Source organism: Tenrec ecaudatus, chromosome 8, assembly GCF_050624435.1.
Source record: "Tenrec ecaudatus isolate mTenEca1 chromosome 8, mTenEca1.hap1, whole genome shotgun sequence".
NCBI classification, from domain to species: Eukaryota; Metazoa; Chordata; class Mammalia; order Afrosoricida; family Tenrecidae; genus Tenrec; species Tenrec ecaudatus.
Genome location: NC_134537.1, coordinates 94,569,480 through 94,595,364, shown reverse-complemented (window position 1 = coordinate 94,595,364; position 25,885 = coordinate 94,569,480). Strand labels below are relative to the sequence as shown.

Genomic DNA, 25,885 nt, shown 5'->3' with positions numbered 1-25,885 from the left:
GCAGGGAGGGAGGGGGAAAAAAAGAGGACCTGATGCAGAGGGCTTAAGTGGAGAGCAAATGCTTTGAGAGTGATTAGGGAAAAGAATGTGCGGATGTGCTTTATACAATTGATGTATGTATATGTGTGGATTGTGATAAGAGTTGTATGAGCCCCTAATAAAATGTAAAAAAAGAAAAAAAATGGAAAAAAGAATGAAGTTGTCAAGGACTTTTCTCGCTTGAATCCACAATCAGTGCTCATGGAAGCAGCACTCAAGAGATCCAATGAAGCATTCCATCAGGCAAATCTGCTGCACAAGATCCCTTCGAGTGTGGAAAAGCAGGGGGTTACTCGGAGGTCTCAGCCAAACTGTGGCATTTTCACTGGCCTCCTATGCCTGTGACAGGTGGATAAAGAAGACCGATGAAGAAATCGGTGCATGCGAATTATGTTGCTGGCAAAGAATATCGAAAGTACCATCGACTTCCAAAAGAACAAACACATCTGTCTTGGAAGAAGTACAGTCAGACGCTCCTTAGAGGAGAGGATGGTAAGACGTCCTATCACACACCCTGGACAGGTTGTCAGGAGAGACCCGTCCCTGGAGAAGGGCATCACGCTTGGGAAAGTAGGGGGGCAGCAACAAAGATGGAGGGTTGCACCAGTGGGCACCAGCGTTGGCACCGCGGGGAGGATGGCGCAGGGCTGGGCAGAGTTGCATTGTGTCGTACGCCGGATTGCTACCGCGCAGCACTGACTTGATGGCTTCCAACAATTTCAGCAACTATTTCTAAGAGAACTGTCGGTTAAAGTTACCAGACCTTTTCTTACAAAAGTTTTTATTGTGAATTTGGTGAGGATTTACAGATCAGATCACCATTCACCCGCACTGTTTCCCTTATAAGCTTAAGGGCAGACAGGTGTTACCTTGGGCGAAGGGTAAGATAAAGGTACCAGATGGTTTAATAGCATCGACCAACCTCTTCAATGTCTTCTTCCCTACTGGCGAGCAAACAACAGAAAGCTACCAGTCTGCACTCAGGTTTGGCAACTTCTTCTGCCCAATGACACGGGAACAGGGAAGTGGCTCATTTCCTCAGTCCTCATCTTAAAAAGAAAATAATAATCATAAGATAAAGGCCATGTCAGACGCCAAAGAGGGCTACAGCTAACACATAACCGCTCTTCTTTGGCGATGTTGTCACTCTTTCTCCATCTGAGGCGAGGAAAGGTTAGGACCTGGTGCCAGGAGGGGGAGGGCACGCCTCTGGGAAAGGGTGAGTCACCCGACCGCAAGTGCTTTCTGGGAAACCAGGCAGTTTGCTGAAATGTTTGTTCTGGCTACAAAAATAGCACTTCATCAGAATCCTAAGGTAAACAAGTTTATCATTTTTAAGAAGGATCTGCTCTGCAATGCGTTCGGGGACTTCCTTCTCATGGAGATGTGTGTGTGTGTGTGTGTGTGTGTGTTGTGGTAGTCAGGCTTTATGTCTCTCACGATAGGGTCTAACGGGTGGCCAGCTCCAGGATGGGCTCTTCCATCAAGCAGCCAAGCAGCAGTGGGAAAATGAAGGTAGGGTGCCACCTCCTTAATCTGGTCACAGACTTGATACAATGGGAGGGCGTATCATGGGAGGCACGACTAACTCTTGGTTCAGACTGACAGTGTGGGGAAGCTAGCTCACTTATGCTGCATCTAGATCCTACATCTGGTTCACAGACCTCTTGTTCCATCATCTGCTGATCCCAGGAGCCATTAGCTGCTTGCTGACGCTGGATGCATGCAGCCCACCTTGGATTCATTCAGCTCTGCATCTGTGATCTTCCTGCTTCATCATCCTGCTTCCAGTCCATCAGCCCCCTCAGCTACAGGAGTCAGGAGAAGCCTCCCACTTACATCTGGTCCGTGAACTTGAACCAGAGTGGACTTACCCACTTCTGCAATGGTGTGAGCCATTTCCAGATAAAAATCTCTTTTGCTAGACATCCACTTAAGAGCAGATTGATTTTGTTTCTCTATAGAATCCAGACTAACGGCCATGTATGACACCACTACATTAAGAACAAGAAGTCATCAGTGAAATCCGAGCCGAGGCACCCTGAGGGGAAGCCGTGCCCTGTGAAGACACTGGGGCTGTAAAGCACCTGGTGGTGCACACCGAATAGTAGCTCCATCCAGCCACAGACCCAGAGAAGACAACTTAGGCGACAAACAACTTCCAACTGTTAGAATCCAGGAAACGGAGAGCTGGGCCCAAAGCATGTCTTGGGTCACAGACAGAATAGTGCCGTCACTAATATCTGCTCAGGATACAACACATCCACGTCACGGACTTGGAAATCAGGGAGCAACACCACAGAATTTAGAAAGCAAAGGTTACAAATGTCAAGGCTGTCATTTAATAGATGGGGAAACGAGGCTCTAATAAATGAAGTGATTTGCTACCGAGAAAGAAAGTGACTTGCTCAGAGTTACTCACTGGAGGCCTAGGTCACAGTGTGACTCCCCCACCCCACCGCCTGCAATGGTTTCAACCAGTTTTACATGGACAATGATCAGCACCACAGATGAGCGATCCAAGGGCACCCATTCTCGCCCTCCTTTTCAGAACTGTTCCTCCTCCAGAACATGCGCTGCCCTCTCAGCTTCCCATTTAACTCTTAAGTTGCTATCATCAGGTTTAGCCTGTATCCAGCTAAACTCACTGCCATCGCGTCAATGCTGGCTCACAGCCACCCACGGTGGGTTCTGAGGCTAAAACTGCTCACGAGAGCAGAGAGCCCAGTCTGTCTCCCTTGGAGCTGCTGCTGGTTTCGAACTGAAGATTGTGTAGATCGCAGGCCAACATGTAACCACTACGCACCCGGGCTCCATTTAGCCTAAGTCTTAAAAGAGCACAAGAGGCAAAAGAGGCATCGCTTGAACTGTTTAGTTCAAAGAATTATCCAGGGAGTCGTTTTGTTTATAGTCTCATGTTAACGATGATCTCAGGGAGTAGTTTGGGGTTCCAGGGAGCCTCAGTAGCTCCAGAAAATCTGTGTTGCAAGAGAATGTTAAATCCTGCCCTGCACTTCCCCGCTTTGGTCGAGATGTTTCCAGTGACGCTTGGAGCAAAACACTCACTAATGGAGGCCAGGAACCACCCGGTGCCGCCCTCACGGCAATGGAGGTCATTGCTCACGGAGAACGTGCCCACGTGCTCCAGTTCTCCCTTCCGACCCCAGCTCTCCAGGCAGAGGCCAACTGCTGGACCTTGGATGGCCACGGGCACGCTTTTAGGACTACAGGCACGGTGACATGATGTAGCAGGTAGACCCAAAGCATGCACATGCTCTCAAAGAAGCCTAACTGTTTGCCTGCAAAAGCAGCACCATGCACACCCCATCCGGCTGTGGAGTGAGGAAGAGGCCGTTTGGTGGAAGTCACAACTACAGGCCCTTGCGTCTGGCCTCTAGGTAGCACTGCCCTCCCCGCCACCTGGGCGCAGTATCTGGGGGGCTATTAATGCACAGTAATGGGTGGAAACCGCTGCTTGGTGGAAATACTTTGAAAGACTCTCCAGGGCGGTGAATAACAGGAAGGTTTTTTATCTTCTGGTCTTCTTGCTGGATCCACAGGGCTCCTGTGCCATCAGAAGAGGCCCGATGGCGGGAAGCCCCGTACTCACCATGGAACCAGGGAGCGATCGTGTCGGAGGTTTTCTGGTAGCCGGCTCGCAAGGGCAGCTGGTCCTCTTTAAACCACCGGATGATGTCCTCCTGGGCAGAGCTGGGGGCCGTCCTCGACGCTCCCTGATGCCTGTTATTGTGAACAGATTTAACACGCATGAAAATAGTGCCTTCCCAAATCATACCCTGTCTTTCCCTCTCTCCTTCAAAAGTTAATCACAAGGACTGAGCTAAACCCGGACAAAACTGCTCTGCGACGCCTCAAGGGTAGAAAATGGGAGGGATTTATTGGCCCTCCAAGCTCTACACAGCCAGTTATGAGACTGAGCCACTGCTGTGTTGATGCACAGATTTTTAAATCCACTCTTAGTATTAATTAGCAGTTCCATTAGCTCCTACCCAAGACATGAGAAAATGGCCCTTAAGAGCTGAAATACCTCAGACACCTCCTGGCACTATTTTCCTGGAGAGTGTAGATTTGTAAACAAAAGAACTCAGATGTAATAAAATAATTTCTTCCCTAATATTGACATTATTCATCTTCTCTTTTCTCACTAACCTCTCTGCTTGCTTTCTCCTTTTCCCACCTTGAAGAGGTTTAGTGCTACTGACTGAAAGACTGGTCTCAGATACACTAAGTACCAGGCAGAAGGGCATTTGAGGATTGGTAAGGATCAGAGCGAGCTGACAGAATAGTTATGAACTGAACTCTCTAGAACTTAACTTCTAGGCCATAAGTCCATTTGCAATCCCCAAAGCAACAATGCAATCTACACCATTTCCAACTCTACTGGTCAGCTCGCTAACTCTGAGCAGAATCTGGTGTTACAACAACAGTAACAAAGATATCGGATGATCAGCTGGCATTTCCTCGTGTATGTGTATGTATATAAGAGTTTGAAAATTTCTATTGTCTTTTAATTCCAATTTCTCACAACGTTTTGAAGTCCCCTCATACACACATATATATGTGTGTGTGTGTCTATAACTGTCTAACTCTTTCCTGTGGAATCTATTCCGACCCTTGGGACCCTCTTGGGCAGAGTAGAGAGAGACCAGGGGGCTTCCCAGAGAGTCCCCGAGTCTCCTGATGGGAGGAGGCGACCTCAGCCTACTGTGGAACAGCTGGTAGGCTTAGCCACTGTGCCACCAGAGATCCTGTGTGCATGCATGCATCCACCTGTGAATGTGTGTCTATGTCCATGTCCATGTGTATATCCATGTATGCACACATGGGAGGTTGTGTATCCCTCATGTTTTCACAGCATTTTGGAGGACCATCCTATGACCTCCCTGGGAAACACACTCTGCGTTCACGAGTGCGGTGAGTCTGTGGAAAAGTCCCACCCTAGCTTCCCCAGGGGGCTCTTCTTCGTTGTGATTTCCTTGGTGATGGAGTACAATTCCAAAGGCAGAGGTGGCGCCAGCCTCTGTCCCTGACCTGGAATCCCCCGACGCCCTTCTTGCAGTGTCTGAGATCGGGGAAAAGAGCTCGCCACCCAGCTTAACCCAAGAACTGCCTTTTCTGAAAGCTGCCTTCACGCTGCCCATCAAATACACTGTGTTCCCTGCGGGGAAAGGTCATATTGGAAGTCACCCCGGGGAGAGCCGGCGTGAGCGGCCAGCACACCACATGTTTGCGAACAGAGCCAAGGCCGGCAGTGGAGAGAGGAGCGCGCCAGCGGGCTCACCCGTGCGCCCGACGGTGCCCCAAACTGCAGGGGCCACCCACTTCCTGGCTGCTGGTCTTACTTGGTTGTCAAAATTAAAAATAAAAGAAATCACTGCCCAAGCTGTCCCTTCGTAGAACCTGGTCATTTCGTGTGGGTCCCCGAATGGAAGTGTTCAACTGAGTACGTGCGAATAACTACAGAGGGGAAAACGTTCGACCTTCACATTTCCTCTAGATCTCCCATCCCGTTACAAAAACACCCGGAAAGTAAGGATGGGCTCCGGGCAACAAGGGACGCCCGCTCCCCGTCATGGCCGACCCTGAACAGAGAGGCCGTCTTCCTTTTCCTGTGGGCAAGGCTCTAGGCAGTTCCCTTCCAGTCAGTCAATATTTGACTTCAACCGGTTTCTTTCTGAACAGAGTTCGATAGCTTTTTATATTAAAAAAATGGAGGTAGAATCTTATGCAATGGCTTTGAGTCCGCCAACCTCGGAGGAAGCGGTTTTCTGCTGTGCCGTGCCCAGATTTTCTACTGGGATTTGCTAAAACCATCTCTGGCTCTCCCTCATCTCCCCCCAGTGGCGGTGGAGGTGGAGGTGCCAGGGTCACCAGAAAGAGCCGCCTCTCCCAGTTCTTAAATCCTCGCCTTGGCAAGGCCTCTGAGAATGAGAATGGCCACGAAGCCCTCAGCCGAATGGACACGGCACTTCCGGCTCCTCACGTGGGCATCAGCAAGCCCTCTTGCCACCCAGGCTCATCCCGATCCCTGATGAAAGCCGGCCGTTTCCTCTTCTCCCCACACCAGCCTGCCTGCTTCCACAGGGCAGCGTGGGGTGGGGTGGGCACGAGGCACGGGGCTTCTCCAGAATGAGCCAGGAGAGGCAGCAGCCGAGAGCAGGGCCATTGTGCCGAGCAGCCAACTCGGTGCTCACGTGCATTAAGTTACTGGCTGTCATGAGACCCAGTGGCGAGTGTGCAGGCACGAAGGCGACATTCCTAAGCAAGGTTCTCAGGAAGGCGGGCTAGAGGGCAGGATGCATATCACTGCTTAGGCAGCCAGCTGGCCCCCTACTTCCCAAGGCCCGTCAGGCAATCGGCCTTTAATCCGCCGCGTTCAGTGGGGCTTCTTACCTGACAGTTTTTATGCAGGATCCCTGTGGGTTCAGGAATTGAGGCTTGGGTGGGAGGGGCGGTCTTTTCGGTTTCTGTGCAACACCCGGGGGGCTGGGGAGCCCCTCGCTGCCTCTTCCTTTTTGGGCTGCGAGGGACAGCCTCTTATAGTCTTCCCGAGCTTGTTTCGCCAAGGACCGTCTCTTCTCATCAGCTGCTTTGGATTTCCGCACTGGAAAAACAAGGGGAGAAGAGGCCCGCGTCAGGCCCGGGAGGTGGTCCGAAGGGTCCGTGCTACACAACCGCGAAGAGAGCTGGGCTCTCGGCAGATTCATTGCGGTCTGTCTGTTCACACCGCCCGGGCTTTGCGGTGGCATCCCTGTGTCTCAGGGCGTCTGTGGGTTCTTTAAGAGGGGGAAGAAGCGGGAGGGGGAGAACAATGCGTGCTAGAAGGTGCTGTGCTTGGTGAGAGCAAGTGATGAGTCAGCCTGAGGTTCAAGAAGACCTGTCATCCCATCCCTCGTGCACTGGTGCTCGGGATGCTGCGTGCCCTGAGTCAGCAGATGGGGTCAAGCACCACTCAGCGACTCTGGTTGTAGACAGGGCCCGGGCAGCGAAGCGGTCCACAGGACACGCTCCAGTCCCACCATGACAGTAGCTAAAAACAAACAGGCACACTCATTGCCACTGAGCTGATGTTGACTCTTAGCGGCCCTAGGTGACAGAGGAGAACCGCCCCTGTAACTTTCTGAGACTCTCGATGGAAGGGAACAGAAAGTCTTATCTTTCTCCCATGGAGCAGCGGCAGGTGGTTTTGAACTTGTGCCTTGCATCCCTCAGCATGCAATTATGCCACCAGAGTATCTAAGGCTGCCTCTTTCTCGGGGCTTTGGAGCAGTTCGTTCCATTTCAAACCCCTGCAGAAAATGTGCATTCCATTCCATATGCACGGGATCAGAATCTACAGTTCCACAAAATTCCCAGGTGAGTCTTATAGATCCCCCTGGCATTTCTTATACTGACAGAAGATTCCAAAAGATGCCCCCACACACTCCATTATCCTAGAATTGCATGGCACAGAGCAGTAGTTCTCAAAGTGGCCAATGCCGCCCCCACAGGGCGCTGGGGCAATCTGGGGGAACAGCAAAAGCAGACGCCGACACTGGATCCTGGATTGTGGGCTGTAACACAAACGTTCTTCATTGCCAGGATGCACTAAGTCTTTTTTATTTTTTAAATGAAAAGGAGGTGGTGGGCCTAATCATTCAGGGGGGCTATGGCATAGAGATTAGAAAGACCCATGACTGGATAGTCTTATGTATTTTCCTTTCTCAGCCACTGTCATTTTAATGGTGTTTGTTACAATGGGATTACAGAGCACTTTGGGGTTCTCAATACCTTGCAAATGCTGTAACTGCAGATTTCTCACCCCCAAATGCCCCAAGAGGGGACCTGGCTGGTGTGGACAGCGTGGGGGTCCTGGGTCACACAGACAGCCTATCTCAAACCCGGAGTCTTCTAGCCTCCCTGAGCATCCTCCGCTCTGCCCTCATTCGCACTGGCCCCGTCTCCTCCCCGAGGCTGATTTCTGGTAGCGCTGCCTCAACAGTGAGTCAGGAGTTGGGTCACAGGCATGGCTGAACGCTAGCCTATTCAGCCCATTATGACTGCGTTTCTGATTCCAAAGTTAAACCGGATGCACTTCAGAAATCTTAGACAATTGAGAACAACAAAAAGAAGAAAAGTAGATTCATCTCGACCCCCCCCCCCACTCTGTAAGCAGACAGATGTTAACGTGCTGCTTTGGCGCCTTCTAGGGAGCCCTGTGGGCACTACAGTTAAGCACTCAGCTAACAAAAGGTCAGCAGTTCAAACCCCTCAGCTGCTCTGTGGCAGAAAGATGAGGCAGTCTAGTTCCACGCAGATTACATGTGTGCTCAGGTCATTAAATGTTCTCCCATCGCAGAGCTATAACTGAGAGTATACAAAGGTGAGTGGGAAACCTTTCTGTTACTCAGCAAGTTAGCCTGTAAGCATTCATCAGTCCCTGGTACTCCAACAGCTCCCGACCGCCCACGACTCAGTGCTTCACACAGCGAGCAGGGAACGAGGTGGGCGAATCCGCTCAGAGATGGAGGCCTCCGGGTACTCACGAGATGCCTGCCACTCGGAGTCTTCCTTCCAGTTCTTATAAATCTGCTTGGTCCTCTCTTCGTCGATTTGGTTTATTTCCTCCTCTTCCTTTTTCTTCAAGGATTCTTTCTTCTGTGTGAACGAACAGAAACAGGCACTGGTGAGTGGGTCGGGCAGCGAGTGCCCAAGAAGACGAGGGCTTGCTGGTTACTCTCTAACTCTCATTGGCCTTTCAGGGAGGCACTTGTGTTGTGGGAAAAGCATGGGCTTGGGAACCAGCTATGCCTGAAGCCAGCTCTCGTCCTGCCCACACTCAGAGAGCGGGGTACAAACTCGCTCAGGGCGGGTCCCCCACATGTGAGACTACAAAACCATCTCGCCGGGCTGCAATGAGTGCTACATAAGTGCCTAACTCAGTGTGAAGTTCAAAGCAGCTAACTTTACATGGCCTGGACCATGAGCCGGAACACGCAGTACGAACACATGATTTTAAGTGGCTCAAAAATGAGTCATTTTTGTCTTTATAAAACAGGAAACCTAAAATATAGGAAGCTGATGCCAAGGGCTCAAGTAGAAAGAAAATGTGTTGAGAATGATGAGGGTAACAAATGTACAAATGTGCTTGACACAATGGATGTATGTATGGATTGTGATAAGAGTTGTACAAGCCCCCAATAAAATGATTTAATAAAAAGAAAAAAGCAGGAAACCTATTAAAACACATACACACCACTTTGTGAAGAGAGAATACATAAAATAAGAAATATGAGCCTTTCCTAAAAAAGGAAGTTTTAAACTGAAGATAAAATAAACCCCATCATTCAGCCCTAAAAAGTATTTTGTTTATTTAGACACAGTCTTCTGAGTGTCCCAGATTGCTCAGGTCTCAGTTCCAAAGCCGCCTTCTCAGAGAGGTCACTTCGCATTAACTGAAGTATCAGCCTACACCTGCTCCCGGCGACTCCTCTGCTCCCTTATCCTGCGCGGTCGATCCTCCCCAACACACTAATTCAGAGCCAATGCTCCCTGATGACAGGGGGTCTCTCCTTTCTGCTCACACGTATCCCCAAGGCCCAACACCCACATGCACCGTCCAAGGGGCCTTCAAATACTTCGCCGGGAAAAAAAACCCATTGTCGTTCAATTCCATTTTTTTCTCCAATTTTTTTAAGTACCCTAGAGTTCCTAGAACTACTCAGTATACCTGCTGGGTGAATGACTAACTCAATCCCATGAGTCTCCGGGGTCATGTTCAAATGCGATCTGAGCAACATGACTGAAATGTTCTCTTTTGCCTGTTATTTCTATTCCTTTAGAAACAAAGGTTTGTTTATATCAGTGGTTCCCATATGCAGGGAACTGCAATTCCAAAACTTTATCAAAACTTCTTAAAATCTCCAAAATGCAAACTCTGCTGGTTTACACAAACCCAGACAGAGGAGCTGGGAACCAGTGCACCTCTTGCAGGAAGCAGGCCCCTGGTGGGAGGCTTCAATCATAAACCCAATCTCAGGCCTCTGGAGGGAGAGCATGTCTCTTTATAGATGTACTTGATTTTGCCTCTTTTGAGACAGTCTAAGGGTGACATCCGCTGTGTGTGTGTGTGTCAGTCTGTTGTACTGTGGTGGCTGGTGTGTTGCTATGATACTGGAAGTTATGCAACTGGTATTTCCACTACCAGTACGGCCACCCACGATGAACGGATTTCAGCAGAATTTCCAGACTAAAATCAGACTCTGAAGAAAAAACAGGCTGTCCCCTTCTAGGGGATTAGTCACTGAAAACATGACAGACAGCAGTGGATACTGTGCAGGATGGTGAGCCCCGTAGATCGGAGGGCACTCAAAATGCAACTAGAGAAGATACCACCTCAAAATAGAGTTCACCTCAATGACGCAGATGGAGAAAAGCGTTGGGGCCCTTGATTTGTTGGTGGGGCACAAGCCAACACGAGAAAAAGTGCTGCAAGCATCCATGAATACTCCTGACAAACCAAGAATGACTCTAGGAAAATTGGAAGACGTCACAAAGGAAGCTGAAAGTGGACAAGCCGATATCCAAGGGACAACTTGCGCTGACTGACTTGGCTTTGACCATTTGGAACCAAACAAAGCCACAGGCTTTTCTAAGTCGGTAATAACAAATCCAAGAGGTCGCTGTCAAAGAGAACATTTCAAGATCTATCTTGAAGTGCGATGCTCTCTGCATTGACGATTATTGGTGATTGGAATGCACACGTTGGAAATGGAGGATCAGTAGGAATCCGTGGCCTTGGTGATGATGACGTAGCTGGAGGTTGCAGGATAGAATTTTACAAGACCAGCAACTTCTTCATTGAAAATGCCCTTTTCTCAACCACACAGATGGCGGCTGTACACATGGCGCCGCCAGGTGAAATACACAGGAATCAAATTGACTACATCTGTGGAAAGAGAGGATGGACAGGCTCAACGTCACCAACCGAAACAAGGCCAGGGGCTGGCTGTGGTGCAGACCATCCACTGTTCACACCAAGTTCAGGTCGAAGCTGAAGAAAATGAAAGCAAGTGCATAGACACCAAACTACGACTCTGGGGACATCCCAGCTCAATCCAGGGGCAATGGCTTACGTAGTGTGGCTTTTCTAGCCACCAAATGACAGTTTCCTGCATGGGTCGGAGAAGATGGTGGGGGAAGATCCTGATAGGATTCACCTGTGAGTAAATATGAACAGGACCCCCTGGAGTGGCATCCTACTGCGTATAAAATGAGCCCTCTGAAGAGCAGGAGAAAGGATCGCTTCATCAGCAAGAGCCAGAAGCTGACTGAGTTCTCTGGACCAGCAATCCCTGCACGATGAACCTCCTGGATTCAGAAGACAACTCCAAGAATTAATGGGATACAAATGGAGCTACTTCAACCCACTAATGAAGCACTGAAATGCACTCACTTTTCCATGTCGAGATCTGGAAAACGGCATCCTGGTCACTGACCTGACAAGAGCCGCCCTATTTGTGCCCATTCCAAAGAAAGGGGACCTAGCAGAGTATGGGCGTTTTTTTTGAACAATATTGTCAATATCGCATGCAAGTAAAATGTTTCTGAAGGTAATTCAAAACAGGGCGCAGCAATACAGGGGCAGGGAGCTGCCAGAAATTCAAGCTGGATTCGGAAGAGGATGTGGAATGAGGGATGTCATTGCTCACATGAGATGTATCTTCGCCGGAAGCAGAGAATATCAGAAAGATGCTTACTTGTGTTTCATTGACTATGCAGAAGAATCTGACTGTGTGGATCATACAAATGATGGATAACGTCGAGATGAATGGGAGTTCCAGAACATGTCATTGTGCTCATGGACAAAGAGACGGTCACTGGAACGGGGCAAGCAAATACCCTGGTGTAAAGTCAGGAAAGATGCGTGTCAGGGCTGGATCCTTTTACCACACTTATTCAATGTACGAGGTGAGCAAATCAGCTGAGAAGTTGGACTAGGAAGAAGAAAGTGACGTCAAGGGTGGAGGAAGGCTTAAGAACAGTGACGGGGAGCCTGCCGGGGTACAAGGAAGTGAAAGCAACGAGCATCCGAAGCACTTGCTGATGAAGATCAAGGACTACAGCCTGCAGCAGGATTGCAACTGAATGTAAAGAAAACAAACTCCTAAGGGGGAAAGAAACAAAACAAAACTCCCCACAACTGGACCAAGAGGCAACCTCATGATAGAAAGAAAAAAAGACTGTCGTCGTCAAGGATTTAATTTTGCTCGATCGGCAACCAAAGCTCACGGAAGCAGCAGTCAAGAAATCAAAGGATGTATCGCCTTGGGCTAATCTGCTGCCTAAGACCTCTTTAAGCCGTTTAAAAGCAGGGATGTCATTTTGAGGGCTCAAGTGCACCTGACTCAAGCCATGGTATTTTTAATCCCTTCTCTGCGTGTGAAAGTTAGACACTGCATAATAAGTAAGACAAGAAAAATTCTGTTTTCAGTGGCGAATTCTTCAGAAGCGGGCTGCCTGGTCCTTCCTCGTGGTCTGTTCTTAGTGTGGAAGCTCTGCTGAAGCCTGCTCCCTTTGGGTGCCCCTGCTGGCATCTGAAATACCAGTGGCACAGCTTCCAACATCACGGCCACACACCCGCCACCACGGTAGGACAGACTGCCAGACAGGTGGGAGGACGGATGTGAGGATGGCCCAGGAACGGGCAGTGTGTCCTGTCGTCCGTAAGGCTGCTACCAGTCGGAAATGACTTGAAAGCACCGAGCAACAACATGCAAAACCGATGCATTGGAAGTGCGGTGTTGGTGAGGAATGCGGACTACACCCTGCAGGGCCACAAAAATAAATCTTTCTTAGAAGTGATACAACCAGAATGCTCCTGAAAAGCAAGGAGGGGGAAACTTGGTCTCACAATGTTGGGCGTGTGATCAGAAGGGACCGGTCCCTGGAAAAGGGTGCCGTGCTTGGTAAAGTCGAGGGCCAGTCAATAAAGAAGAAGCCTCGACAAGATGGATGGACACAGTGGCTGCAACAATGGGCTCAAGAAGAACGACCGTTTTGAGCAAGGTCCAGGGCCTGGCAGGGTGTTGCTCTGATGTACACGGGTTGCTGTGAATTGGATGCGACCCAGCAACACCGAGTGCATAACACAACCAACGCAAAGGTCAAGTCCTACGACAGGTCCTGAGTCCTACTTGTGTCTCTTTTATTTTGGGCAGTGGAAGATCACATCGCATCTTAGCATGAAGGAGGAAGCATGGCTTGGCCTGTAAGGAGGGTCTCATTGGAAGGATGCATGTGAAACCAAACCAAACAAGCTCACGACCATCAAGGCCGTTGCAACTCCTGGCAACACCTTGGGAGAGAGTAGAGCTGCCGCGGGGGGTTACCACAGCTAACGCTTTACAAAACGCTTTCTCCTGGGGACTGGCTGGGGGGTTCACAGGACTGACCTTGTAGTTAGTAGCCCCCAACACTATGCTGCCACGGATGGAGGTGAGCGCGATCTAAGTCCCTAAAGGAGTCACTGGTACAGTGAGCACGGAGGGCAGAGAAGTCCTCCTTGTACTCAGGGGTAGGCTCACGGAAATAAAACCACCGTAATTCCCACTGCCCTCCCATTGTAATGCCGAAGCACTCTTCCCTCAGTGGACTCAGCGGCCCAGGACATCATCTCTCTTTGGGATCTTCAAAGAGGAGCTTAGCAGGCATTTCCTGGCATCTGCTCTTTGCACGATTCTGCCCCATCTTCAGATAAGTGAGTAAAACTGAATTGCTCTGTTTGTAGTTTTTAAGGCAAATTTCTCATCCTGTTGCTTGGTTTCATTTCTGCATAAGACTAATCGAGCTGTTTGTGAAACGAGACAAACGGTGGTGCGGCTATTCCCCCAGAGACACATGGTCAGTCTCTTACCTGGTGAAATCCGTACGCCTTCATTCGATGGATAGAGTCGGCCAACATTTGTTGAATATTCCTTGAAGTGGAGGGTGACTAAAAATGAAAGGAAACACCTTCTTTTACTTCCCCTTGAGAGGCAATGCCGTTTTGGAGATCATCTGTTCAGGACACCCTCAGGGCCACCTTCCCCAAGGCTGCCCCAGCCCCACATACTTCCCACAACTGGATCTGACAGGGCTTCCAACCCGCACCTCAAAGGCTTGAGCAAATTCTGACCAAGGCAGCAGGTAGATAGATGAAGCCTACATGCCTTCCCTCGATCCAAACTCACTGCCCGGGGGTTGAGTCTGGCTCTCAGCAACCCACCAGACAAAGCTGAACACCCCACAGAGCTTCCAAGGCCATCCATCACTACAGAGGGAGACTGCTCCATCTTTCGCCCACGGAGCAGCTGCTGGGTTTGTACCACCTACCTTGTGGGTAGCAGTTGGGCACTTTAACCCCTGAGCCACCAGGTGCCATTTTCCTCCTACAGTAAGGTTTAGAAGTCCTTGCTAGGAGCCAGGAGCTGGTGCTTGGATCATGTGTCTCCTGCTGCCCATCTGGCCCCTGGGATGACATGACTCTTTCTACATCCTCTTCTTCTCGTCACCTCTGCTCTGTCCCACCCCACCTTAGCCTCAACCAGAGAGAGGCCTTAAGCCTCAGACACTGAGCTCCACATTGTCCGGCTTTCTTTCCCCTGGGGCTGGAGATGTGCCTCTGGTGCCAGCTTGGTGCTGGGAGCCCTGCGCGCTTTGACCCTCCCCCTGCGCGCTTCGACCCTCCCCCTGTGTGCTTCAACCCTCCCCCTGCTCGTTACCCAAGCCAGCATGGACGTTGTTTCCACGGCAAGAAAGGGATGTCCCAGCGGGAAAGTCCTGCCGGTGGGGTTCCCAGATCCAGTGCCTGGATTCTCTGGTGTCCTTTCTGCCTGCCAAGTGCCAACCCTCCTGGCACTGTGACGGAGCAGCTGTGATCACACCAGGTGCCTGGCAACCTGGTCAATTACATGGGCTTCTGTCACCCTTTCCCAGGCCTGAGTGCAGAGCTCAAGTCCCAGTCAAGTTCCCAGTCCCAGCATCAGTTCTCCCCTAATGTCCACGTACAACCCAAACGCCAGCGCTCTATAGGCCTTGGTCTTAGGCTTCCTTCCTACACTGTGAAACAGATCAGAAATTGTCAGCAAAACTCACTGGTCAGATAGAGACTGCCGGCACACCCAGACGATGGCCCTCAGTCACCCTTGAGGTCTAGAAACAAACTCACCCCTCATGGCCCTATTTTCAGTCAAATGACAAGCCTATAGGGGACACGATGGCACTAGCGAGGTATCCGCACACCTTAGAATCATCGAGCCTTTGAGACCACAAGGGCAGCCCTTGCACAAAGACAAAGGTCAAAAGGTTAGGAGAGGAAGAGGAGGAGGAAGAGAAACAAGAAACACAGGGAGGAAGTGGGAGACATGATGTTACCTTGTGTGTTAGTCTGGGTACTTTAGAGAAACGAATCCACAGAAACTCATGTATAAGGGAGAGTTTTATATAAAGGTTAAGTGCGCATCAAGAAAACATCCCAACCCAGCGCTGCCCAAGCCCACAAGTCCAACATTAACCCATCAACCCATATGTCCGACACCCATCCACAAAGTCCTCCTCCATCTCACAAAACAGAGGCAATGACACCGACTGCAGGAGGAAAGCCGAGTCAGTGACTGTGAAAGCATCTCAGCGCTGGCAGGGGTCTCCACACGGCTGCTCCAGCACCCAGGGCTGCATCGGGGTAGGTTCATGTGGCTTCTCCTTGGGGATGTCTTATAGGAAGTGAGCCTTGCCAGCTGAAGCAAGGAACTGCTAAGGCAGATGCAACCTGGTCTGTCCATCACAAAGTAAGAGACCAGAGAACGAGAAAGGTGAGGCTCACCAAGCCATTTATCATCGCTCCTTCAATTAACCCCACATGTGTTTATCGGCCAGGTTGGCACAATAAACTAACTAACTCATATTGTGTCGACTGAACTCAGTGAGGTGAAACAAAACATGCACGACTTGTTGAATGGAAAACTGATCTGCTCTGTAAACCTTCGTCCACTTCTCGTTAGAAAGAAGCGGAGGGTGGGCGGAGGTCAGTGCCAGTATTCACTGTAGTGCATTGAGGGTGCGGCTGGGTTCTTACAATGCCCTGTGATGTACTGGCAGAGTCTGCCAGTGATCTGTTCTGTTCCTCTTTCACAGTAGCTGTACACAGCCACCAGAGTACACGCATTTCCCAGCTGCCTTAGTGGTTATCTCCACCAAAGTGCAGGTGATCACTGCTCTTTAGCTACTTCCGGTCTGGCCCAGAAGAGCTTCTTCATACACCCCTGCAGACCATGCCCCCCTTCCTTTGGTTTGGACTATTGCCAGTAACCACACTTCTAATGAAGGTAGTAAGGCCATCAAGAGCCCGAGTTCCTGAATGACTGTGTGGCTCTCAGCCCAACACCCATCTTGGACTGTGATCACAGAGAACAATGAACTTCCATCAAGTTTGGCCATTGCCTCTAGGGTCCTGTGCTACCAAATGTTAGTCTACCATAAGGAAAAAAGCTGGCAACAAGCACTGCTGGTGCCATTCATGTTAGTGGCACCAATGGCTTCTAGTCACTGCATTCCGACCGTGTCAGGTAGGTACTTGCTATGTATTATGCGTACCCCTCCCACCACCTCTGACAGATGCAGAGTACAAAGCCTATATATTTTCAAAGAAACAGAGCCTCAAGGTTGTCTGCTTACTCAACCGTTTTATGCCAGGGTTTATGCCCTTTCCCCGGGTCATCAGTTCAGTGCTAAGAAAATCAATTTGGGCCAAAACAATTCTCATGATTAGTACTTGGCGACGTCAGGATCCTGTGGGTTTGCCAATGACCACATGCCTGTGCTGCCTCAGGTTTCTCTTTCTCGTGTTAAAAAGGATACTTACCTGCCCTGCCTTTAAAACAGTGCAGTACAGTAGTGCAGTTCCCCTATTTAGGACCCAGTTAGAACTGGAGCAAAAGTTTTATGGACCAGAATTCAGAGATGACCCCAAAGGGCTCCAGCTAGCAGCCCCTGAATGTGTTCCCATGAAAGGAGGGCACCTGTAGGTGCCTCGTCAGTGCAGCAGGTGCCCGTCCATCTCACGGTGTGGAAGCCAGGCTCCTCTCCCCCTGCTCAGTAAGATACGATCTCTGGGGCCTCAATTTTCAAAGAAAGAGAGCTGTTTTCCCTGAGTTGAGAAGTTCATAGGCAGATCGTTCTCAGGTGCTGTTGACCATGGTCTGCTTAAGCTATCTGCACCCCCAGTCTGGCCTGCATTTGCCCCAGAAGGACCTACACTTGTGAGAGGGGCAGTGCTTTGCAGCAAGGTTTAGTCGGCAGCACCTTCACCACACTTTGCCCCTGAAGTTCCTGAAGGAACTCTTGGTTGTTTCCTGAACAAGCATCGGGCTACCAGGTGCCGGGTGCAGGTGTAACTCATATGCACCAGTGTGATCTGCTGCATCAGATGGTTCATCTCCTTGCCAACTCCCCACATCTGCACAGACCAAAACCAACCAAACTCACAGCCATCGAGTGGACGCCAACACAGGGCAGAAATGCCCCTGTGAGTCTCCGAGACTGTCACTCTTTACGGGAGTAGAAAGCTCTGGCTTCCTCCCTGGGAGCGGCTGGTGGTTTCGAGCTGCTGACTCTGAAGTTAGCAGACCAATGCAAAACCACTCAGCCGCCAGGGCTTCGTCTATATAGACACAACATTTTAAACACTGGGTCTTCTTTGTACAAAGTTATTCTTTGTACATTCCTCAGAAATTATTCCTGCCACTGAATAGTTCATGCAATGGAATGCATGCCACCTGTACTGACCTCTCACCACTTCCAGCTTTTCAATTGTCATTTCATTGTTCTCTGTCATCGAATGCCTTTTGGTCCTGCCCAGGTTTCCACGTGCTTACTGCTTATGCATGTTTCAGCGATGGTGAGATGGTGAATACCTTGACAATGACTAAAGAGGAAGCGGAGACACACGCCAGTGTGAAGGACACGATGCTGGGGACTCCAGCGGCATTGACAAAACAACGCCATCTACAGATACTGGGGTGTGGGCACGGGGCAGAGTGGAGCTCCTCTCTAGCTTTGGAAGGTTCCCTTTTGTTTGGTTGGTTTTGGATATACCCGAGCTCAGGAACTGAACGGTCTTGATTAGGAGATTTGTAATCTAAAGAATGGATTCATTGAACAACCCCCTGTAGGATCAATCTTCTATGAAAACACAGTGTCTAAAATACACTACACACTTTGAAACTATGGATACGCACGAAGAACCAGGTCTAGGTTCATTTTCTTTAAATTCTATTTTTCAAAGGGAACCAAGGTTTGCTACCATTCCAGAGGATTTAAGATAATAGGAAGAGGGTCAAGGTTTCCATAATCCCGGGTCATTCAGAGACACCTGGATGTTCTGCAAAATAGCAAGTACCATGTGAGGGGCTGATAATAGTTCAATTCAAAAGTGGGTTCCTTTATTAAAAAAAAACACACAACAAAACAACAATCACCCAGTAACGGAGTTAGTGGTGATGACTTATAAGGCCCATATCAGAGGGGCCCACTTCAGAAATATAACTGCTTCTGAGCATTCCCAGAATAAAGATGAAGAGCTTCTTATAGAAGATACCCTGTCCTCTGAAGCCCCCCACATGACACGGGACTCCAGGGAAGATGCTCCACATCTATTTCTACAAGTGACAAAAAGGCAAGGCAAGCACCCACCTCTCTGGAAAAGGAAAGCTCACTTTGAAGTGCAAGACACTGTTTGACCCTCTTGTCAACCTGGTGAGAGGGTCAGAGCCAGAGTCACCTCCTTACCAGTGAGGTAAGGCCACCTGCTAATGGGCAGGTGATCAGGGCCCCTCCATTACTCTCATGTCTAATGCTGGCCTCTTCCCGGGGGCCCCCAGAGAGAACAGACATCTGCTCTCTCAGGCACCGCAGCCTCTGCAATCATCTCCCATCTGCTGCCTCGCCGATTCCCCAGCTGCTGAGACTCTAGGGTCACGGTTGCATACACGCTTCATACTTCATTCTGCTTCCTAGCGGCTTCACCTACACGAGGAAATGGTCACGGCGTTCTTGTGCAGAAGCTCCCTCACAACCAAAAAAAGCAACCCCGATAGCAGACACGCAGCACGATCATGAGCCAGCTGCCTGCAGACCCGGAGTTAGAGGGGTTCTCCCCAGTCAGGGCCGATCCCGATTCCCGTTAGGGAGGCGAGCCCATCCATATCGATTCCATGAGAATTTGCCCCCTAAACCGTCATCACTGTTAACCTTAGAAAAACAGCAGTTGAAACCTACATGGGCCAGTGGGCTGGAAGATGCTTCTAGCAGCATCACGATGGCGTGGCGACCCATTAGACAGCTCCAGAGGCTGGGTGCCAGAGGGGGAGTGTTGCAATTAGATTCACTTGTGAAACTGGTTTGAAAACCATTTATTCTGGCTTCTCGCTTAACAAGTTAATATTCGTTTGCCTTGATAGTAGAATTATGCACGTAAACAAGTGCCAAGTGCCTTTTACTTCTAAATAAACCAGGAGGTCCCAGCAAACCGAACATTTTGGCACATGATTTTTTATAATTCTATATATTTTATTGTGATCAAGCAAATTTAATAAAAAATGTTGTCATTTTAAGTACAACTCCATGGCATCGAGTACAGTTATTCTTTTGCCCACCACTACTCTCACCCCCACCCCCACCACCACCCCCACCACCACCACTACCACTACCACCACCATCACCACCTCCACCACTACCATCACCACCACCACCACCACCACCACCCTCACCACCTCCACCACCACCCTCACCACCTCCACCACCACCACCACCACCACCACCACCACCCTCACCACCTCCACCACCACCCTCACCACCTCCACCACCACCACCACCACTACCACCACCACCCTCACCACCTCCACCACCACCCTCACCTCCATCACCACCTCCACCACCACCACCACCACCACCACCACCCTCACCACCTCCACCACCACCCTCACCACCTCCACCACCACCACCACCACTACCACCACCACCCTCACCACCTCCACCACCACCCTCACCACCATCACCACCTCCACCACCACCACCCTCACCACCATCACCACCTCCACCGCCACCACCACCTGTTTCTATGAAGCTTTTCTCACCCTAAACAGAAATTCACACTCAAACTCACTGCTATCAAGTCAATTCTGACTCATAATGACCCTAGAGGGCAGGGTCGAACTGCCTCTATGGCAGTGTTTCTCAACCTTCCTAATGCCGCGACCCTTTCATACAGTTTCTCATGTTGTGGTGACCTCCAACCATAAAATTATCTTTGTTACTACTTCATAACTGTAATTTTGCTGCTGTTATGAATCATAATGTAAATATCTGATATACAGGATATATTTTCATTGTTACAAATTGAACATAATTAAACATAATTAAAGCATAGTGACTGACCACAAAACAATATGTAATTATATTTTGTGAAACATTTATGTGTTTTTCGATGGTCTTAGGCGAACGTCATGAAAGGGTCATTCAACCCCCAAAGGGGTTGTGACCCACAGGTTGAGAACCTCTGCTCTAGGGTGTTCCACGACTCTAACTCTTTACAAGAATAGAAAGCCTTGTCTTTCTCAGAGGCTGGTGGTTTTGAACTGCCAATCTTTCGGTTAGCAGCCCAAAGTGTAACCAGTATGCCACCAGGCTCCTAAACAGAAATTCAGTACCCCTTAAACAATAATGTCTCATTACTCCGCCAACCCATAACCAACCTTGATAGGTCTATGCATTGGCTTACTCTAGCTATTCATATGACTGCAGTGTGTAGTTTTACGGTAATGATGGCATGTCTTTAAAGAGTCCATTTTCACTAGTGTCTGAATTTATTTCTAGCCTATTGAGTATCAAATTATCAGATGTGATAAACATCTGTCCTCTTCTGTCACACCTTCCCCCATCACACCGGAAAGCACAGATCTGGGCAGGAAAACCCTCAGCAAATGCAGTAATGGAGCGCTGGTAGGGGTTGGTGGGACAGAGAATTTCAAAGATGTGAGTTTCAAGGGCGACTTTTAATATCCCTACCCAGGGAGATGCCTGACTTTTTTTATCCATTAAAAAAAAAAACAAGCAAAGGAAAAGAAAGACACTTAAGAAATAAATTAAGTATAAAGTATGAGTACAAAATAGTAATAAGGTTGCTAAAATAAACAGTCTTAAAAACTGGGATCGATCTGACACATCTGAACGTAGAAAAAGAACTGTAAGTACTAGAATATTCATATCCTTTGTGAAACTTCACAAAACATTTAAGCTTACTAATTCATTTGATCTCACATCAGTCCCTAAGTAGGCAGTTCCGGGGACCTCTGTTTTACAGGCATGAAAACTGAGCCCCAGAAGCTAAAGTGCTGACTTCCACGTGGGAGATGGGGCTTCAAGTCTCTCGCCTCTGGACCCAGGTACCCAGCTTCATCAGATCACTCGCCACCCTATCACATAAAGTTGTATTATCAACTTTGTAACGTACAACTCTGCTTTTTCTCTTTCAAACGTTACTCTGTGTTCAAGCTTTTAAAGAAGACAATATTCTATTTTTGGTTTTTAATTAAAAAGGCACAATGTCTTAACAGTCATTAAGGCTATAAGATGTAATGATTCTATCTTTTTAAAAAATAATTTTATTGGGGGCTCATACAAGTCTTCTCACGATCCATATAAATATTCGTGTGTCCAGCACATTTGCATATTTGTTGCCATCATCATTCTCAAAACATCTGTTTTCTACTTGAGCCCTTCATTTTCCCCCTCCCTCCCACTCCTCGCTCTCTCATGAACCCTGGATAATTTATAAATTATTATTTTGTCATATCTTGCCCTGTCCAACATCTCCCTTCACCCACTTTTCTGTTGTCTGTCACCCAGAGAGGAGGTTATATGTAGATCCTTGTCATCGGTTCCCCCTATCTACCCCACCTTTGCTCTACCCTCCCGGTATTGCCACTCTCACCACTGGTCCTGAGGGGTTCATCCGTCCTGGATTCCCTGTGTTTTCAGTTCCTATCTGTAACCATGTACATCCTCTGGTCTAGCCAGATTTATAAGGTAGAACTGAGATTATGATAGTGGGTGGGGTGGGGTAGGGTGGGGAGGGGAGGAAGCATTAGAGGAAAGTTGTATGTTTCATCATTGCTATGCTGCACCCTGACTGGCTCATCTTCTCCCCAAGACTCTTCTGTAAGGGGATGTCCAGTCACCCACAGATGAGCTTTGGGACCCCAATCTGTACTCCCCCTTATTCACAATGATATGATTTTTTTGTTCTTTGATACCTCATCTCTTCGACACCTCGTGGTCACTCAGGCTGGTGTGCTTCTTCCATGTGGGCTTTATTGCTTCCGAGCTAGATGGCTGCTTGTTTACCTTCAAGCCTTTAAGACCCCAGATACTATATCTTTTGATAGCCGAGCACCATCAACTTTCTCCACATTTGCTTATGCACCCATTTGTCTTCAGCGATAATATTGGGAAGGTGAGCACACAATGATATAATTATTTCTTCTTTGATGCCTGAAACCTGATCCCTTTGACACCTCGTGATCACGCAGGCTGGTGTGCTTCTTCCATGTGGGCTTGGTTGCTTCTCAGCTAGATGGCCGCTTGTTTACCTTATTCTATCTTATATAAAATAATATCCTACAAGCCGAGGAATTCCATTTCAGTTACATGGAAATCACTGGGGTAAATCTCTGATGAAGGCTCCTGTCTAAAGAACAAGATAAGCACAGCTGATTCCTTGTCTGCTTTCACTTGGTGCTCCCAGTGCTTTACCTGTCATAGAAAGTATAAAAACTGCTTTGATCGTGTGTCTAGAAAGGAATATACAACAAGGGAAACAATTTCTATGGTTGGACAAGGTTATCCTGTTTCATATCTTCCCTTCAATTCAAGTCTCAAAATCCTAGCATGTATTTCAGGAATACATTTTTACAATGTTTTCCTGTTCACAACAGGCCCCTTATTCTCAGTGTAGAGTCCCTCACAGGGATGGGCAACACTGTTACCAGAGAGAGGAAGTCAGAAACACCAAAGGGGCCCTTCCAGTCCAGCCACAGGCCATCTTCCCTCTGTGGGGGTAGAGGCTCCCCCACCTTGCAGATTCACCCAGCATCCGCATTCCCCGCCACTTTCAATGACCATATAGAGTTGTGCTCCTAACAACACTTTCACTCTTTACCGAAAGCTCAGGCCACACTAAAACCAAAACATTTGCTATGCACAACCTTGAGAAAATAAGTATCAAAGCAAGCAAATAAGAACAACAACAAAAGCCTTCTTTCTCTTCTTTCAAAGAACTGGGTGGATCTTAGTGACTTAGTGACTCACACCCAAATAAATAAAGACAAACAACCCCAAGAAGGTTTTACAGAACCTGCAGATTTCAGAGTACACAGCAAGCTTAACTTTGGTTTGGAAGGGAAGAGTTGCGGAAGTTGGATCATCGCGTCTCGAGAATATTTTACAGGTGTTCCATAGTTGCAATCTACCAATGGGAACGTAATGTTATGAGTTACAGAAAAATAATTTCAGGTCAGTAGTTTCAAGGGCTCATCTAGGCATGTGGCTCTAGAGTCTGTACCAAACCAGACGCCGAAAGCACCGCCACTGAGTCACTGTTGACTCCTACTGACCCCTGTGGGTTTCCCTCCTTCTGCCAGCTCAGTACAAGTGCTCCTGTGGTCCACCAACAACCCAAACACCCTCATCATTCAGTGGAGCATGCCCGGTCCTATCCACAAGGGCAAAATGTTGACCGGAAGAGAAAGCTCAGGTACTCTCTCCCTCAGAGGTGCTGGTGATTTTGAACTCTCGACCACGGGGATCACAGCCCAAGATATAACCACTGCAAAACCAGGTCTTCCTTAGAGTCTGTAGTCCAGGAAAAATTTAAATTATGTTCTATGCTTTCTCCCTTTTGTTTCTCCTATAACATCTCTGATCAAACCATTTAGTAACGGTAGCCAGGCCCCATCCAGTTCCAGTCTCCTGGCCATCAGCCTCACATTTCATTTCCACCTCCTATTCCGGGACTCTCCTTCATCTACGGCTCAAGGCAAATAGAAGCCAATTGTACTTTGAAGGGTCACTTGCAATCTTCTATGAGTATGCGATGCAGGAAGAGGTAGAGCAACGGCACTGAACACACATGAGGCCAAATAGCTGGATGCCCCATGAAACCAAGACCCTACGCTTCCAAACGCAGAGGCATTTGACGATGCATGCCCCACCTCTGAGGTTGCGAGTTTGTATGCTCGTTGTAAATATATTTATCCCCCAACCTTTTGACAATTCTATTTTTTAAAGGTCTACAGCTTATGGACAACGGAGTTAATCAGCGGTGCAGCCAAACCACAGTTCCACTCACCTAGTAAAGAGTGTCTGTCTTGAGCACATGCGTGCTTCAGATCTATGGCTATGGGGTCAAACAAACAACAGATGCGCAAAGTTACATGGGAAACAGAAGGGGAAGTGAGTGGATGTTAACGGGGGAAGAATGGCTTCAAAACGCTGTGGTGAGTGCTTGCTTCGGCGGCACATATACTAAAACGCTGTGGTGAGTGCTTGCTTTGGCGGCACATATACTAAAACGCTGTGGTGAAAATAGTTGCTCAACTTGAAACGCGACCCTTGTCCCTGAATTGTACGTGCAGAGACGGATGAATTGATATAGGTCCTGCTATGCACATTCTAAACAAACAAACAAACAAAAACTATAACACAGGAGGCACTTCAACAAGCTCATGGAAAAATGAAATGTAAAGATTACAGAATTTTTCTACGAACTTCTTAAAGCCTGTCCGCATAAAACCAAAACCCACCATGGTTTCCATTTCATTTACAATTAAAATGGATGTTAGTGGGTATTTTTCTTCTCCTTAGTTCTTATGGTGCCAAATGCCAGATTTTGAAATTGATATGAGTCCTTTTTTCTGAGACTCTCAACGTGAAGGCCTTCTGAGTGTCGTGTGTGTGTGTGTGTGTGTGTGTGTGTGCCGCGTGTGTGTTGGGGGTGAAAGGGCAAAGGGTCTCATGTCTAACTCCATTTGGTTAAAGAGGATATGAAGATGGGCAGTCTTGCTCAAGGTTGGTTTTTTAAATCTGCTCCCTACAAGGTTTTCCTCTGCCTCCTCCCCTTTTTTTTTTAAGTACTTTGAATTCCCGATTTTTGTTTTCTGCTTTTTTCCCCCTAGTCTCCTGTTTTGCATTGGCCCGCACAAAAGGCCATTTCTGTAAAAATAATGAATAATTCTTTTGGAGATAAAATCTCAACGCGAGCAGATATAATTCTATTCAAGGTCTCCTTCAGGGGCAAGGACGGTCAGTCTACTGATGAATGAGCTCCCAGACTACACATTACATAAGCGGATACACAGAGAAGCTTGTCTCTGACTTAGCAGCCTGGGCCATTCTCCTAACTCTTCTTGGAGCTGCTCGGCTCTCTCCAAAACCCTGTTGCAGGAGAGGTGTTGGGATGAGACAGCGACTGCGCACTGGAGGCGGCCATACCGGAGCTGCCTCAGGAACACCTGAACTATGATTCTGTTCACCATGTCTGGGTCCTGTTAACTCTCAAGCATACCTGTCTTTTCCCCTGGAAACCCTGTCTGCCTCCCAACAGGCTCATCTTGGAACCTAGCTGGGTGACAGCTAAATTCTTATATTTTCCATCCCTCTGCCAGCGCAGTGTTCCCGGTGGCGTCACCAACAACCACACTACCGTCGTCACTAAGCGGAGTACGCACAGCCCTATACGCAAGGTCAAAACTAT

At 48.6% G+C, this 25,885-nt stretch overlaps 1 protein-coding gene across 2 annotated transcripts in view; it reads right to left on the bottom strand.

Annotated features, from left to right (window-relative positions):
• Positions 1–25,885, bottom strand: part of SH2D4A (SH2 domain containing 4A) — an 83,759-nt gene that overhangs the window by 19,774 nt on the left and 38,100 nt on the right. For both annotated transcript variants that reach the window (XM_075556572.1, XM_075556573.1), the window contains exons 5-8: positions 13,955–14,032; positions 8,586–8,697; positions 6,454–6,664; positions 3,650–3,780 (exon numbers count right to left, since the gene is read on the bottom strand). In XM_075556572.1, coding sequence (XP_075412687.1) covers positions 3,650–3,780; positions 6,454–6,664; positions 8,586–8,697; positions 13,955–14,032 — 532 coding nt within the window. The remainder of the gene's footprint in view (positions 1–3,649; positions 3,781–6,453; positions 6,665–8,585; positions 8,698–13,954; positions 14,033–25,885) is intronic.